This window comes from Crinia signifera, chromosome 4 (assembly GCF_055691185.1).
Source record: "Crinia signifera chromosome 4, ASM5569118v1, whole genome shotgun sequence".
Taxonomy (NCBI): domain Eukaryota; kingdom Metazoa; phylum Chordata; class Amphibia; order Anura; family Myobatrachidae; genus Crinia; species Crinia signifera.
The window spans coordinates 211,890,472-211,904,628 of NC_139220.1; the positions used below are offsets into that span (position 1 = coordinate 211,890,472).

Consider the following 14,157-nt stretch of genomic DNA (forward strand, 5'->3'; position numbering starts at 1 on the left):
CCATTTTGTGGTCTAATTACCGCAAAATAACGAAAATCGCATCCCATAGAATGTCACCCTATGTCCATTGGGATCGTGAAGTATCAACAAGTCGGTTTCAGAGAGAAAATCATGAAAACTTATGTCGACTTTTTGATCATGTCGGCATAATGAATGGCACCCATTTTGAACATGTCAGTATTTGACTGTCTGCCAAAGGTTATCTGTATTTTGACGGTCTGTATTTTGGCTGTCAGTAAGCTGACTGCATCCTGGCCTGGGTTCAATATGGACACGTTTTTTTCTTAATAAACAGTGAGTTACAGTGTATTGGAAGTGTTGTTAAAACGAATAAATGCAGGCCTTTTCTAGTAACCACTATACAATACAAGAGCCAGTGTAATACAATGGCCACCCCAGGGGACAATGTACAATACAGGGTGTATATTATAGATTATCACACTGTGTCAACAATGTTCTGCAATCAATCATACTGTACAATACAGATCCCCACATTTCTGGTGATTTTGTAATATGAAAACCAGTTGTATCCTGGAAGTCCTCCAAAAGGACTTCTTATATTGGGACAGTTGTCCTTTGCGCTAGTATGTGGAATGTACTGCATTGCTGATTCAATGCTTAGTACATCCCATCTGTTATGGCTGCACATAAATTAGTTACCATCCTTTTCACATCACATCCTTTTGTGACCTATCTACCCGCGAATGTGTAGGAATTTGGCAGAGGGGGTTATTCTGAATTGCTTGGTAAGCTGCGAAGCTCGCAGCTTACCGAGCTCCAGTGATGCCGCCCCCTCCGAAAAACCCTATTTCAGAAACATTCATCCTTCCCAAGTTTCTAAGTATGTAAATCGGGACTTGGCGCGTCGAAGGCCAAGTCGTAAAAGGGGTGGATCCAAGGACGTTGAGCGTGACCTAGCGGCTGCAACCCCTGTTTTGCTAACTAGTTGTTACACCCAACTGACTCCCCTACCCACTGGGCATCATCACCCATGGGAGGGACAGTGGGACAGTCTCCAAATAGCAGGACTGTCCTGCTGTAATCGGAACAGTTGGGAGGTACAGTATGGGACCACTGCTCACTGTAAGTGATGCTAGGTGTAAACAGGGGTTAAAGTGAGGGGGAACGGGTTGGAACTGAGTTCCACCACCTCTAATGGTGAGGGGGAACATTTTAACCTCCATATTGGCCCTGAACAGTAATTCTAACAGAAAAGCATTCTAGTTTGCAGGGGGATGCCAAAATCCCTACCACTGGCCCCGTCTCTGCCTAATGGAGGTATATGGAATAAGGTTTCTTACAGCCAAGGCGGTAGTATGCAAAAGGACGCCTACGATGTATCATATGCAATCCTAGCCGACAGGAAGCCCATCGGGTAGTTGCCGAGGTATCCCATGTGATAATTTGGCTGCTTGTATGGGCACCTTTGGTTACTGCTTGAGTGATACTTGTTGTTAGCATATAAAAATAATTGTTAGGGACAAAATGTTGAGAATTAAAATATACTGTAATTTGCCATTGGGCTAGTTGTGCTATAGAAGACTTTTATAGAAATTACTATATTCTTTCATGGTCTAATTGTTGCAGTCTGACCATGCAACCGGGTATGGAATGACGGATACAATTGAATTTAGTTTGTAGACAATAGTGCTCTTCTGATACCACATATACTAACATCTCCCTTAGGGGCAGATGTACTAAGCTTGAAAGTGATAAAATGGAGAGTGATAAACAGCCAGCCAATCAGCTCCTACCTGTCATGTCATTGACTGTGTTTGAAAAATGACAGGTAGGAGCTGATTGGTTGGGGGTGTATCACTTTTTAGGGCTTAGTACATCTCGCCCTTTATTAGTTTAACTTCCAAAACCTTCATAGATCTCTGCTGCAGCTCCCAACACTGCAACACTGCCTTTCCGGATCGTCCCTTACACATTGCTTGCGCTTTTCCTACTGCCACTTGGTACCAAAACCGGCATGATTCTCTTACCCAGTCTCAGCTTTGAGACCTGCAACACTTTACCACATTCACCAGCTGTTCTTCCCAATGTCTTCTTTAATGCACTGCGCATGTGCAACCAATAAAACTCTTTATTTTATAAGTCCGTCACTTTCTAGTAGCAGCTTCCTGTATAGCAGTGTTCATCTGTGTACACAGTATCGGTTCATCCTAATACAGTATAGTAAAACTGTCAACTGCCAAAAGACTTAATACCAGGGGAACAAACTACATTTGATTTCCCAAGTTGGCTGTGATTGGATTGAATTAAGGTTAAGGTAATTGGGCTTTAGTAATTTGGTATGTGTTTTGTAACATTGGCATTTTTAGACAGAACCAAAAGGAAGGCCAAATTATGCCAAGTTTTGTGATCAATGAGGCCAATATTCAGCACAACAATTAAGAAAATTCCCAAACTCTCTAGATGAAATTAGTCGTCAGTGCTTGTACTCAGCATATACAAACACCACAACCCATGACCTTAGTGCTGTGAGACAGCAATGTTAACCAGGAACCCATCCATACTGCCCAATACAGTGCAATCTGTACACATCATCAGTCAAAATACCGACAAGCAATGGCAGACAGTCAAAACACCAACATGTTTAAAATGCTGACATTCATTATGCCGACATGGTCAAAATGTTAACTTTTTGTGTGTCTCTATCGACATTGAAAGAGTACCATTTCAGCACCGCGTCACTTAAAAATGTAATATTTGGTCCAATACATCAATATCATTAATAATATAATTCCCAAATGTAATAAGATCTACATTAATATTTATGTAACCAATGACACTGAAATGTAGTTGAAAGCTTTATTTACCTTTGTTCACAGGAGCCACTTGTGTTATCAGAAATAAATTCTCAGCCAGTCAGTTCTGGAATGACTGCAGGAAATACAAAGTAACGGCATTCCAATACATTGGGGAGATACTCCGATATATATGTAACACTCCTAAGGTATGGATAATACTATACCATAGAGTTTAACTGCTCTGCCAACTTCAGTGGAATGAGGGATATATTGATACAGTAGGATTACTTTTTGCATGTCACTTGCTGACACATCCAACGGGATCCCGGGATTGGCTTCCTGCCACCAAGCTGGGATCTGCTTAGAAGCAGTCCTTGTGTGTATGGGCAGGTGTGGCAGAGGGGGTGGGCTGCCGCGTAGCTGCGCATCATGCTGCTCATTTGCACAATTTGTTTGCTAAGTAGCGCTTGAGCTGAGCGCTGCTGATGTTCAGCTCTTCAGGCAGAAAGGGTCAAGTGTGCATGCAAAATTTCGATCCCAAAATCCCAAGATTGAAAGCCCCAGTCCAAATCATAGCCAAAAATGTCCTAAATTCTGTTCAGAATATAGATAGATAGATAGATAGATAGATAGATAGATAGATAGATAGATAGAACATATATGTATTTCAGAACTCAGCCACAGAAGCAATATCGTTGGCTTTTAAATTACTGATTTAAACTTCCAGGGAGAGGTGCCCCCTTGGGAGCAGGAGCAACGGTGGCAGGGGACTCCATTGCCTCCCAGAGTTCTGCCTCTGATCATTAGTAGTATCACGCTTTGCACAAGCCCCCAACAAGCTACAGTGGAAACAATCAGATGCTGGAATATAACAGTGTGTGTGCTGTTTGTAGTTTCCCTTTGTTCTATGCACACACACACCCGTGTTTCACCCATGACACAGCCAATATCTGGACTTGTGTTGGAAACCTATTAGGCACATGCCCAGTGCACAAGCGCATTCCTACTTGCAATAGTCTACTGAGTGTTCTCGCTGCAGAGGGTGCTGGGAGCTGCAGCAGTGAGCAATGATGATATTTTGCACATGCATTTCACATTCTCTATGGCGAAACAGTACTATGCCGATAACCGCTAATAACATGCACACTCTCTGAATCAGGCCTATTGTATTACCGCATTTGTTTCAAGAACTGCACCTATTATAGGAGCTAGCTTCATCTATATAATGCCTAAATTTAATCTGCTACTGTAGACAGCAGAACAGTGTTTAAGCAGTATTACTTCATTGCTTATAACATCCATCATCATTGCACAAGCAGTAGAAAGGTTGCACTAACCCAACCCCGTGGCAAATGCAAGATTTCTAGAGGGGAGTGTTACGGTGCCTACAGTGGCACAAGGAGCAACGGTTGGCGGATGTAGACAGGTGGTCAGGCGTGAGCCCGTAGCCGGGACCGCCGGTTAGGACGGCCACAGCGGATGCTACTCTAACTCTGTTGAGTCCCTGAGGCAGATGGTAAACCCCTGCAGAGCTAGGCTTCACCTGTGGCCGCCGCGTCCGAAGGAGCGAGTTAGGCCCGCTCCGACCCTAATGCAGCCAGGTCTTATGATTTGACAAGGGGTAAACGATCGCCAAAGGGTACCCAAGAGGACCGCTAACTATTGGCCCTAGCTGGGAGTGGACCCCTGACTGCCGGCACCAGGCCAAACCGGGATGCGACCAAGTCGCAGACACAAGTAAATGGGAAGAGGAGTCCCCAGCAGGCTACGCCCCAGGAACGGCGACTCCTCAAAACTAGGATGGAAATAGAGGACACTCCCTGCTAGAAAGATACTAGTAAAAGACAAATGAGAAAGAACCAGGGAACAAGAAGGATACAATAAAAGATGATAACAAGAATGTACCCACGGAAGGGCACGACCACGGCGGGCCACTGGAGATGGATGGAAGGGAAAGAGAATGAACCCACGGAGGGGCACGGCCACGGCGGGCCACTGGAGATAGAGAGTAAAGACAGAGGCTCCACTGGAGCACTTACGTGACCCACGAAAAGATGGAGACAGTGGGCCAAGCGCAGGCTCAGGCTGAAGCAGGTCTTCTGGCAGCAGGCAGGATACAGAACAGGACACTCTACGGAAGGCTGGGGGAAGCAGACACAGGAAGAACAAGGAGCTGGACGAGGACTGTGGACTGGGAAGCCCAGGGGACCGGAGTGCAGAGCAATCTGCTTAGCTGGGCAGAAAGCTTATAGCTAACTAAGCTTACAGCTATAACCGGCGTCTGTGCCCAGCAGACGCCGGCTATTTATTTGAATTTCGCGCCGCCTGACTGACGTCAGGCGTGCGCGTCATCTGCCGCCCGGCGGAAGCTCGAGGACGTTGCCTAGCAACGTCCCGACACCCTGAGTCAGAGAGAGGCTTGGGACACTGCCCGGCAACGTCCCCGGCCGCGTCCCTGTGTGCAGCATCCGCCGTCCGTCCGGGTGCACTACAACCCGGGCGGCGGCGTGCAACAGGGAGTTTCCAAATGCAGTCCACAATCTCCCACTATGCAGAACATTGGAGCAAGTGCGGGAGTCTGGGGGAACTGCAGAACCTGGACATTAATGTAAACATTGGTGTTTTTATACATTGGATACTATATGGACTACAGTATTATTAATATCTAACACTAAAGATGGTTTATAGTATAGGCTGTAGCAAACATTAAATTAATATATTTAAGTGGTCAAGAAAAGGTTAAACATACCATAATAAATAATATAACCAGTACTACACTTTATAAGCTCACATTCTCCCACCCCATGGTAAGGCTCCTGTCTCTTCTTCCTGCTAGCTACTCTCTAGCCCAGTGCACTGATTGAGCTCTCAGAGCCACACATCTAGCAAACTTGGTAGAATAAACTGCTATTACTGGGCATGTGCAGGAACTCTGCTCTGTACTGCACCTTAAACTGCATAAGGTGGTGAAAGCGCTAGTAATCATGCTATATACCATTGCTAGTGTCATCATTTGAGCAATGTGCCTGCATCTGCCTATGCATCTGCTAATACTAATAACATTGGAAACATAATTGGTAACAAAGAACACCTTCCTGGTTAAATACACATTCTTAAGATGCTATGGGCTGTTTCACACAGTACGGTTCCTGCCGCACGGTGAAATCCCGTACGGTCAGGGAGCCGCGCCGCACTCAGAATTTTATAATGGCAGGGATGGCCACAGCCCGGCAGCCGTCCCTTCCAGTGGGGGGATCCGGCTGCAGCCGTGCGGCCGGGCCGTGGCCGTCCCGTGTGAATGGACACAATAGTGTCCATTCACAACTGCTGAGTGCGGCACGGCTCCCTGGCCGTACGGGATTTCACCGTGCGGCAGGAACCGTACTGTGTGAAACAGCCCTAAATGTTGGTTGTTTCTTTTATGTATGTTTATATTATTATTATAGTTATAATTCATAATAATAACAACAGTTTCTTACATAATGAGTATTCAAGACCTTGCGAAATTAATAGAAATGGACACTGTATTGACACTTGACCAGTTTTAAGGTGGCCATACACTACTGATGCCTTGCAGCAGGGTATGGCCTTCCGATCCCCCTTGAGTTGCCCGTGACCTACCGATCGCATGTGCAGTACTTTCACATGCGATGCATTTACAGAGTAAAAAGAGTACCAGCCCTGTTCACTTATAGCAGACACTGGGGTAGATGTGTTAACCTTCCTGTAACATTTGTTATTTTTTGCCTAGGGCAGTGGTTCCCAAACTGTGTGCCTAGGCTCCCTGGGGTGCCTCAGGACACTTGCAGGGGTGCCTTGGGTTGGTGGACCAAGATCAATTCATATTATTTTGTGGCCAATGTACCAGGCAAAACCAGTGCTGGTGGCTGCCAATCATAATATATGTGGACAAACAGAAGCAAATCCTGTTCCTCACCAGATAACTGTGACATATAAACACAAAGCACTTAATTTGAATTTTTTTTTCTGAATTTCTCGATAAGAAGCATTTGGCTGAGGGGTGCCTTGAAAATATTTTGATGCTCTAGGGTGCCGTGATTCAAAAAAGTTTGGGAACCACTGGCCTAGGGGAAAAATCAGCACATTAACCAATTAGGTTGAAAAATATCAAAAAGTTATGAGATTTCACCTAGGCAAAAAAATTGGCACCAACTGAATACTCCCTACAATCTGCAAATTTGTTAAAAAAGTCCAAATACTTCAGTTGCTGTGGAGGAAAAGGTTTATTGCGAACAAACATCTGCATTTATTTATTATTTATTAACAGTTTCTTATATAGCGCACACATAATCCAAGCGCTTTACAGAGAATATTTGAACACTCACATCAGTCCCTGTCCCAGTGGAGCTTACAATCTATATTCCCTACCACATGTACCTGCACACACAGACATTCTAGGGTTCATTTTGTTGGGAGACAATTAGCCTCCCAGTATATTTTTGGATTGTGGGAGGAAACCGGAGTACCCGGAGTAAACCCACGCAAGTAGGGGGAGAATATACAAACTCTGCACAGTTAGGGCCATGATGGAAATAGAACACATGACCTCAGTGCTGTGAGGCAGTAATGCTAACCATTACACCATCCGTACTCAGTGGCGGATTCAGGGGGGGGCACCTGGGCACGTGCCCCCCCTGTCATTCATTTTGTAGATGAGGACCAGAGCTTTCCAACGAGCCCAGCCCCATGTCTCTACCCCCCCCGGGAACCGGAGATATCGCCTGGCAAAGCTGTAACATTTTTTCCCCATAGGATAATATGTGACCCGTCAATTCCGACCCCCACCTGGTTCCGACGGCTGCCAGTTCCCCCCCTGGCATCACAGGAGCTTGTGGTTGAAGTCATTCAATTCCAAATCGCTGGGCCTTCAATATGATACCAGGATGGTCCATATCGGTCAATCGGTTCCAGAGATATACTGTAGATTTTTTTATTTTTGAAATGTAATTTCATGGCTGTTCATGTTCATTCAAAGCCCACTCAAAAGTTCTTCAATATGATACTTGTCTCATGTAAATGGGTCAGTTAGTTCCGAAGATATAGCCGGTTAAATTAAATACCTGGTTAAAGGGGGGGAGGGGTGGTTTTCTCTCACCCTCACACCAGAAAATGCAGGGACTAGGCTGGTGTAAAAGGGGCCAACCTGGGAACGCATTTTCTGGTGTGAAATGGGTATTATTTCAAATAGCTGGGACCTGCAGTGCTCGGAATACAGCCAGGCTCTGCCACTGTCAGTGGCTATCAGTTCTGCCTGGCGGCGGCTGTCCCCCATTTACCGCGAGCATGTATTCCCACTTGACAATGAGCATGTAATCCCACATGGCACCAAGCATGGAACCTCTGGCAATGAGCATGGAACCCTTGGCAATGAGCATGTAGATAAGCAGCACTTACTGTATGTAGCATAATTTTTAATAGGCATTATGGTGTTTGGCATAATACATAATGGACATCATGCCGTGTAACTTAACGTGCAATGGACATTATGGTGTAAATGTTTAATGCGCGCCTTTGGCGGACAATGTTCCTGTTTATGAAGCGTATTGTGAATTTTGTCTTAATCTGTGTGGCATTATGTGAATTCTGGCTCAATACGTGTGGCATTATGTGAATTTTGGCTCAATCCGTGTGTTATTATGTAAATTTTGGCTCAATCCATGTGGCATTATGTGAATTTTGACACAATCCATGTGGCATTGTTTGAATTTTGGCTCATTCCATTTGGCATCATGTGTAAGGGGCAAGTATAATTGGGTCTAGTATTTTGTTGCATAATGTGTAGAAGTTGTATATGGTGTTGTACACTACACTCAAGGACATGCCCCCCGTTGAGTGGCCACACCCCCTTTTCCAGAGCGCGCCTTCGGCGCGCACACAACTACATCCTTCACTTTTGTTGCCATGGTGGGCCTGCGCACTTTAAATGCCAGGGCCTATTTTTAATCCCATTGCCACCCTCTCTCCGCCGCTCTCTTAGCATGTACACTGGCACCACTAACACTGGCCCTCCCCCACCTAAACCCTCTTTTATCATGGTGCCCCCCCTGTCATTTTATCCTGGATCCGCCCCTGTCCGTACTGCTTTTGACCTTCTCCGAGCAGCACAATGTCATGCTGCCTGTGGGGAAAGGTTTCTGTTACAGTGTGCCTTAAGAGTGAATTATCTGCAGATACAACACTATGGCCCTTATTCTGATTGATGCGGGTATTCCCGAATTCTTACGGTGCGGTCCGCACGCCACGCTGTGCTGCCGCGTGCGGCCATCGTCCGTAGAAACGCCCACGTGTCCTCCGCATTCGGACGGGCTCACTCTTTAAGAACAGGGCGTGTTTACGGACGACATACAAACCATGCGTGTGCGGGGGAAACACTCAGATTCTGCACGGTATTACAGAGTATGCACGGGAATACCGCATCCGAACGGATGGCAAGCGGTCCGTCCGCACGGAAGCGGTGTATTTACGCAAAAATACCCACTATTATGTCTATTCTGCAATACATCACATGACCCACTTATTCAATTACCTATCCTCATAAAAAAATGTTTATTTGGAATTGGAATCAATTATATGCCAATATATCCTTACAACCATGCCTAACACATGCATTGCACACATTAACCCTTACAGCAATTGAAGCAGCAATGGTTTCAATTAAAGCACTGACAAGCGTCCTATTAGTGAGTAATGAGTAAAGGAGTCGATTGTATTGGGTTCAGGTGTTAATGCTTGTAGTCATTAGGCGTTCCGTTCGCCTACCGCAAGACCGAGTGGTTTCCGCAAAGCAATACTTGACTTATGGACACCGCACATTTCTATCGGTTTTGTTCGCGTGCATTCGGAGTGCTATCCGAATGCACGCCCCCCAACATAAGTGTACTCCCCCGTGTCCGCCCATGTTTCCTCCCAGTTTTGCCCACTTTTAAACTACGCCCATGTGTCATTCCGCATGACGCCCATAATACGCCCATATTTCCAGACTGATTGCGGTGCACAGTTTTGTACGGGATTTGGCCGAACAGGTACGGAGTCAATGCGTGGCACATGCGCGTTGCGTTCTCCACGCATGCGCAGACGCCGTAAAGACGCTATCCGAAAGTATGCGGAAAAGTACGCATCAATCAGAATAAGGGCCTATATGATTCAAGTAGTAGTAGTGGAAGTTTACTCAGCGAGACCCAGATGTGGTATTTTCGATGAATGCTTCAGGAGCTGTGAGGGAAAGTCCATGATAAAAGGGTGTACGACTATACGGTCATTAGGTCGACAGGACTAAGGTCAACATGCATTGGGTCGACCACTGAAGTTAGACATGAGCCACGAACAACACCTTAAAGGTCGACATGGGCTTAAGTCACAAATGGATTGCAATGTGCTCCCTAGGGTGCACGGACAGGCTCTACCACGGTTGCTGTGCCAAGAGCTGCCACTTATTTAATGGGGTAGTCAGCCCCAAGAGGACCAAGGTAAAAAAGAAAAAGAAGTGGCGCTGGTTTTGATGAAATAATCATACAAATATTTAATATCAATTAAAACGACATCACATAAATGAATAAATACAACAATCAGATAAAAAGGTGTTTTGATAACTGGACCGGAGGCTGAATGGAGTGGAACCGATGGTTGGTAAATTAATTAAGGTTATTGTCTGAAATAATTCATGTTGCCCAGTGGGCTAATAGTTACCACTGGTAGTAATTTTGATCCGATCCCGAAAGCTGAATAGCAGAGTGGTCCTCAAATCAATGCGACTGTGGGGTCACAGTTGGTTAGGGACCCAAATGGTGTGGAGGGGCTGGAAGCTGTTTCAGCTACAGTTGTCTCACATCACTAGAGGCTCCAATATCGGGGATGGCATATGGTGGCAGGTGTCCTCAGGGTTGGTGAATTGTGGGACCAACTGGTCAATGATTTTAATTTGTTGTAACCAACCTTGATTCCTGCTTAGAGATGAACCCACGTGGTAATAGCAATAATGAACCGCAAATGCGGAGTGGTGGATGAATTGGTATCTCTCAGGGTTTAAAAGGACTTTCCAACCCAGAGCGCTGGAAAGTCCAAGTGATGAGGGTCCAAGGTAATCAGCTAGTCCGGTCCAGGCTATAACCTAACGCATTTCGCTGCTTGTAGAGGTGCAGCTTTGTCAAAGGTCTTAAGTCAACAGGTCATTAGGTGGACACAAGCCTAGGTTTTTTTTGTTCGAGCCAACATGTGCCGACAGACGGTATTTCATACCATACCATCCACTAGGGCGTGGTGGGAGAATTAAATAGTGTGCCGAGCGGTGCCCATGTAGTGTGCCGATATGGTGCCCATGTCAATGGTGTCGACATTTGGGTAAAAAAAAGTGAAAAACCCCATGTTGACCTTTTGATTGTTGACTTTGCCCATGTCAACCTAATGCTTGTGTCGAACTAATGACCTGTAGACCTAAGCCCGTGTCGACCTTGGCCCATGTCAACCCTCAGTGGTCGACCCAATGCATGTCGACCTTAGTGCTGTCGACCCTATGACGATAAAGGGCACCCGCTGGATCTACCGCATGAGGAATCTCATTGATTTTCCATTTTACGCCGAATCAGTGGTTCAGCGTGTGTTGACCCACAGTTTGTTATATGTGGAAAAGGCAGATTTATTGAATAGCTCAGGGTGACATTTTTCTTCTGCACAGCAAATCCTGCGGCTAATTAGATTCTCCTGTAGAGAAGAATACTGACAGTGGGGAAGAGGACAGTAGATAAGCTCAAAGTTGTACTGGCCCACAAGGATAAACGGAAAATCCCCAGTGAGCACAACTGTCTGAGGGCGCAATCCCTTATTTTAGCATGTATATGTATACTGAAAATGTAAAATGCTGACTTCACTGTGGATATTTCAGACATGCGCACTTTACCTTACCACTGCCTTTATAGAGATGGTGGGTTTGGTTCAATTTCCCAACCTTTAAAACAGACGTTCAAAATACCCAAAATACATGGCAGAAGTCAAAATACCATCATGTTGACAATGTTGGTATTTATTATGCCAACATGGTAAAAATGCTGACACTGTTAAATTGCCAACATTTAAAATATCGACATGTGAAAAAGTTTACTTTTTGGGTGTCTATGTCGATACAGGTCTACATGAACACCTTATAAGTCTACCGTGTCCCCTCGCATGGCTGGCTGCTCTCGCCATGCTTTGGGCACAGAGCCTCACTGCGCTTGGCACAATGGGGCAGATGTATTGTCTTAACAAGAGATAAATGCAAGTGTGATAAGGAGAGATAAATGTCCAGCCAATCAGCACCTTACTAACTTTTTTTCAAACAGAGCCTGTAACATGGCAGTTAGAAGGTGATTGGCTGGGCATTTATCTCTCCTTATCAACCTTGCATTTATCTCTTGTTAAAGCTTAATACATCTGCCCCAATATTATAATCCACTTGGATCGTGAAGTAAGAACAATTCAGTTTTAAAGAAAAAATCATGAAGAACTAAATGTCGACTGTTTGGCATGTCAGCATTTTGAAAGTGTCAGTATTTTGACTGTCTGCGGATGGTTGCCGGTGTTTTGACCATCTGTATTTTGACTGTCACCATTATTGCTCCGATCTGAATGATACCTTTTAGGTTACAAAACCACAATCTAATCCAACCTGCACCATTTACCCATTTTCTAGAAGGACAATGACAAAGATCACTGTGTGCGAATTGCTGTGGGTAACGGTCTCCGATCCGATGTCTGGAAAGAGTTTATCCATCGTTTTGGTGAAATCAAATTGTGTGAATTTTATGCAGCAACAGAAGGAAATGGATTCTTCCTCAACTACACTGGAAAAGAAGGAGCAATCGGCAGATGTAATATGTTCCTGAAGGTATTCTGCACTTTGCACACTGATACATAATGTGACATATTGCCACATGAACAGTAGTGTTACTAGACAAAAATAGATGTGTCAATCCATTATAAGCACTTAATAACTTTGGCCAGTGACGGCTCTTACCTTACAGTAGGAGGGGGGCTGTCGCTGGCCGCGATGCTGGCACACACACCCCTGTCGCTCCTCCTCCTGGTCCCCACTACTGCTCCACATCCTAGTCCCGCTTTTGGACTCTCCACTGCCGCTGTGGTCCTGCAGCCCATAGGTAAAAACCGCCACTGACTTTGGCCTTTCATATTTAACTATGAGAGTCATCCTCATTATCTCTTACTGACTCATTTACTACATAAAGAGGTAGATATATTATAGCAGCACTTACAGATGATTCTGCATACAATACCTCTAGCCTCCTTGCGTGTGCACAAGGCTGTTTTTAAACAATTTGTCTCCCAGTGCGAACAAATAAAAAATGTGCCCCCCCCCATACATAATTTGATAGTGAGGGGTGTGGCTTAGTATAAGGAGTGTGGCCTAGTTATAAGGGGAAGCAGGAAAACAATTACCTTACACATCACTTTTGCAACCTGCATGACCAGACATTGGTTACCGAAGGAATGGTTGGTGTCCTCCCACAGGTCTAACAGTGATATATAAACATAAAGGCCCACATAGTGACCTAATAGGCCTCATAAATAAAGCCTAAACAATGAAAGGCTACCTAAGTTAATATACAGTACACAGTTTATCGGTGATGCCCATTACACATTATGCCTCACACTGTAATGCCCATTACACAATATGCCTCACACCATAATGCCAGTTACACATTATGCTGCACACCGTGATGCCCATTACAGATTATTCCTGACACCGTGATGTCAATTACACATTATGCCAATTACACATTATGCCCCACAGCATAATGCCCATTACACATTATGCCACACACCATAATGCCCATTATAGATTATGTCACATAAGTGCCACTTACCTACATGGTAGTTCCTGGGGGATTTCCTACTTGTTGCCATGGGGTGATTACATGCTCATTGCACATGGGGGATTTCATTGCCCAGGGGAAGGGTTTACATGCTCATTGCCTAGACCCAAGGGGTTACTGGCACACTGCATGCCCGAGGCTTCAACAAAAAGTACAGTAGCTAAGGATCGCGGCTGCCAGAGAATAGCCAGCGGAGGTGAGTGCTCTGGCAGGGATGTCAGTGGCAGTCAGCGGCAGACAAGCCATGCAGTCATGTAGTGTCAGGCATGGCGCCCCATTCGGTTGCATGGCTTGTCCACCTCTAGAAACGGCCCTGCATGTGCCATGCAGTGATGTGACTCGGTGGAACCAAACATATTTGTGTGAAACCTTTTCTGTTACAATGTAAAATGGTGATTGTCGTGATCCAGTGTCAGAGAAACACATTTTTACCTTCTAAGGTTTCTCTAGGCTTGCTCTGAAGTGCTATAAAAGGCTATGGTGCTGTAAACAGACTATTGGCAATGAGCAATTTA

General features: G+C 45.2%; 1 protein-coding gene across 1 annotated transcript in view; it reads left to right on the top strand.

Moving 5' to 3' along the window:
- LOC146074964 (long-chain fatty acid transport protein 2-like) overlaps positions 1–14,157 on the top strand; it is a 125,179-nt gene that overhangs the window by 84,776 nt on the left and 26,246 nt on the right. Inside the window, exons 4-5 of the mRNA XM_083183723.1 lie at positions 2,838–2,962; positions 12,442–12,636. Coding sequence (XP_083039849.1) covers positions 2,838–2,962; positions 12,442–12,636 — 320 coding nt within the window. The remainder of the gene's footprint in view (positions 1–2,837; positions 2,963–12,441; positions 12,637–14,157) is intronic.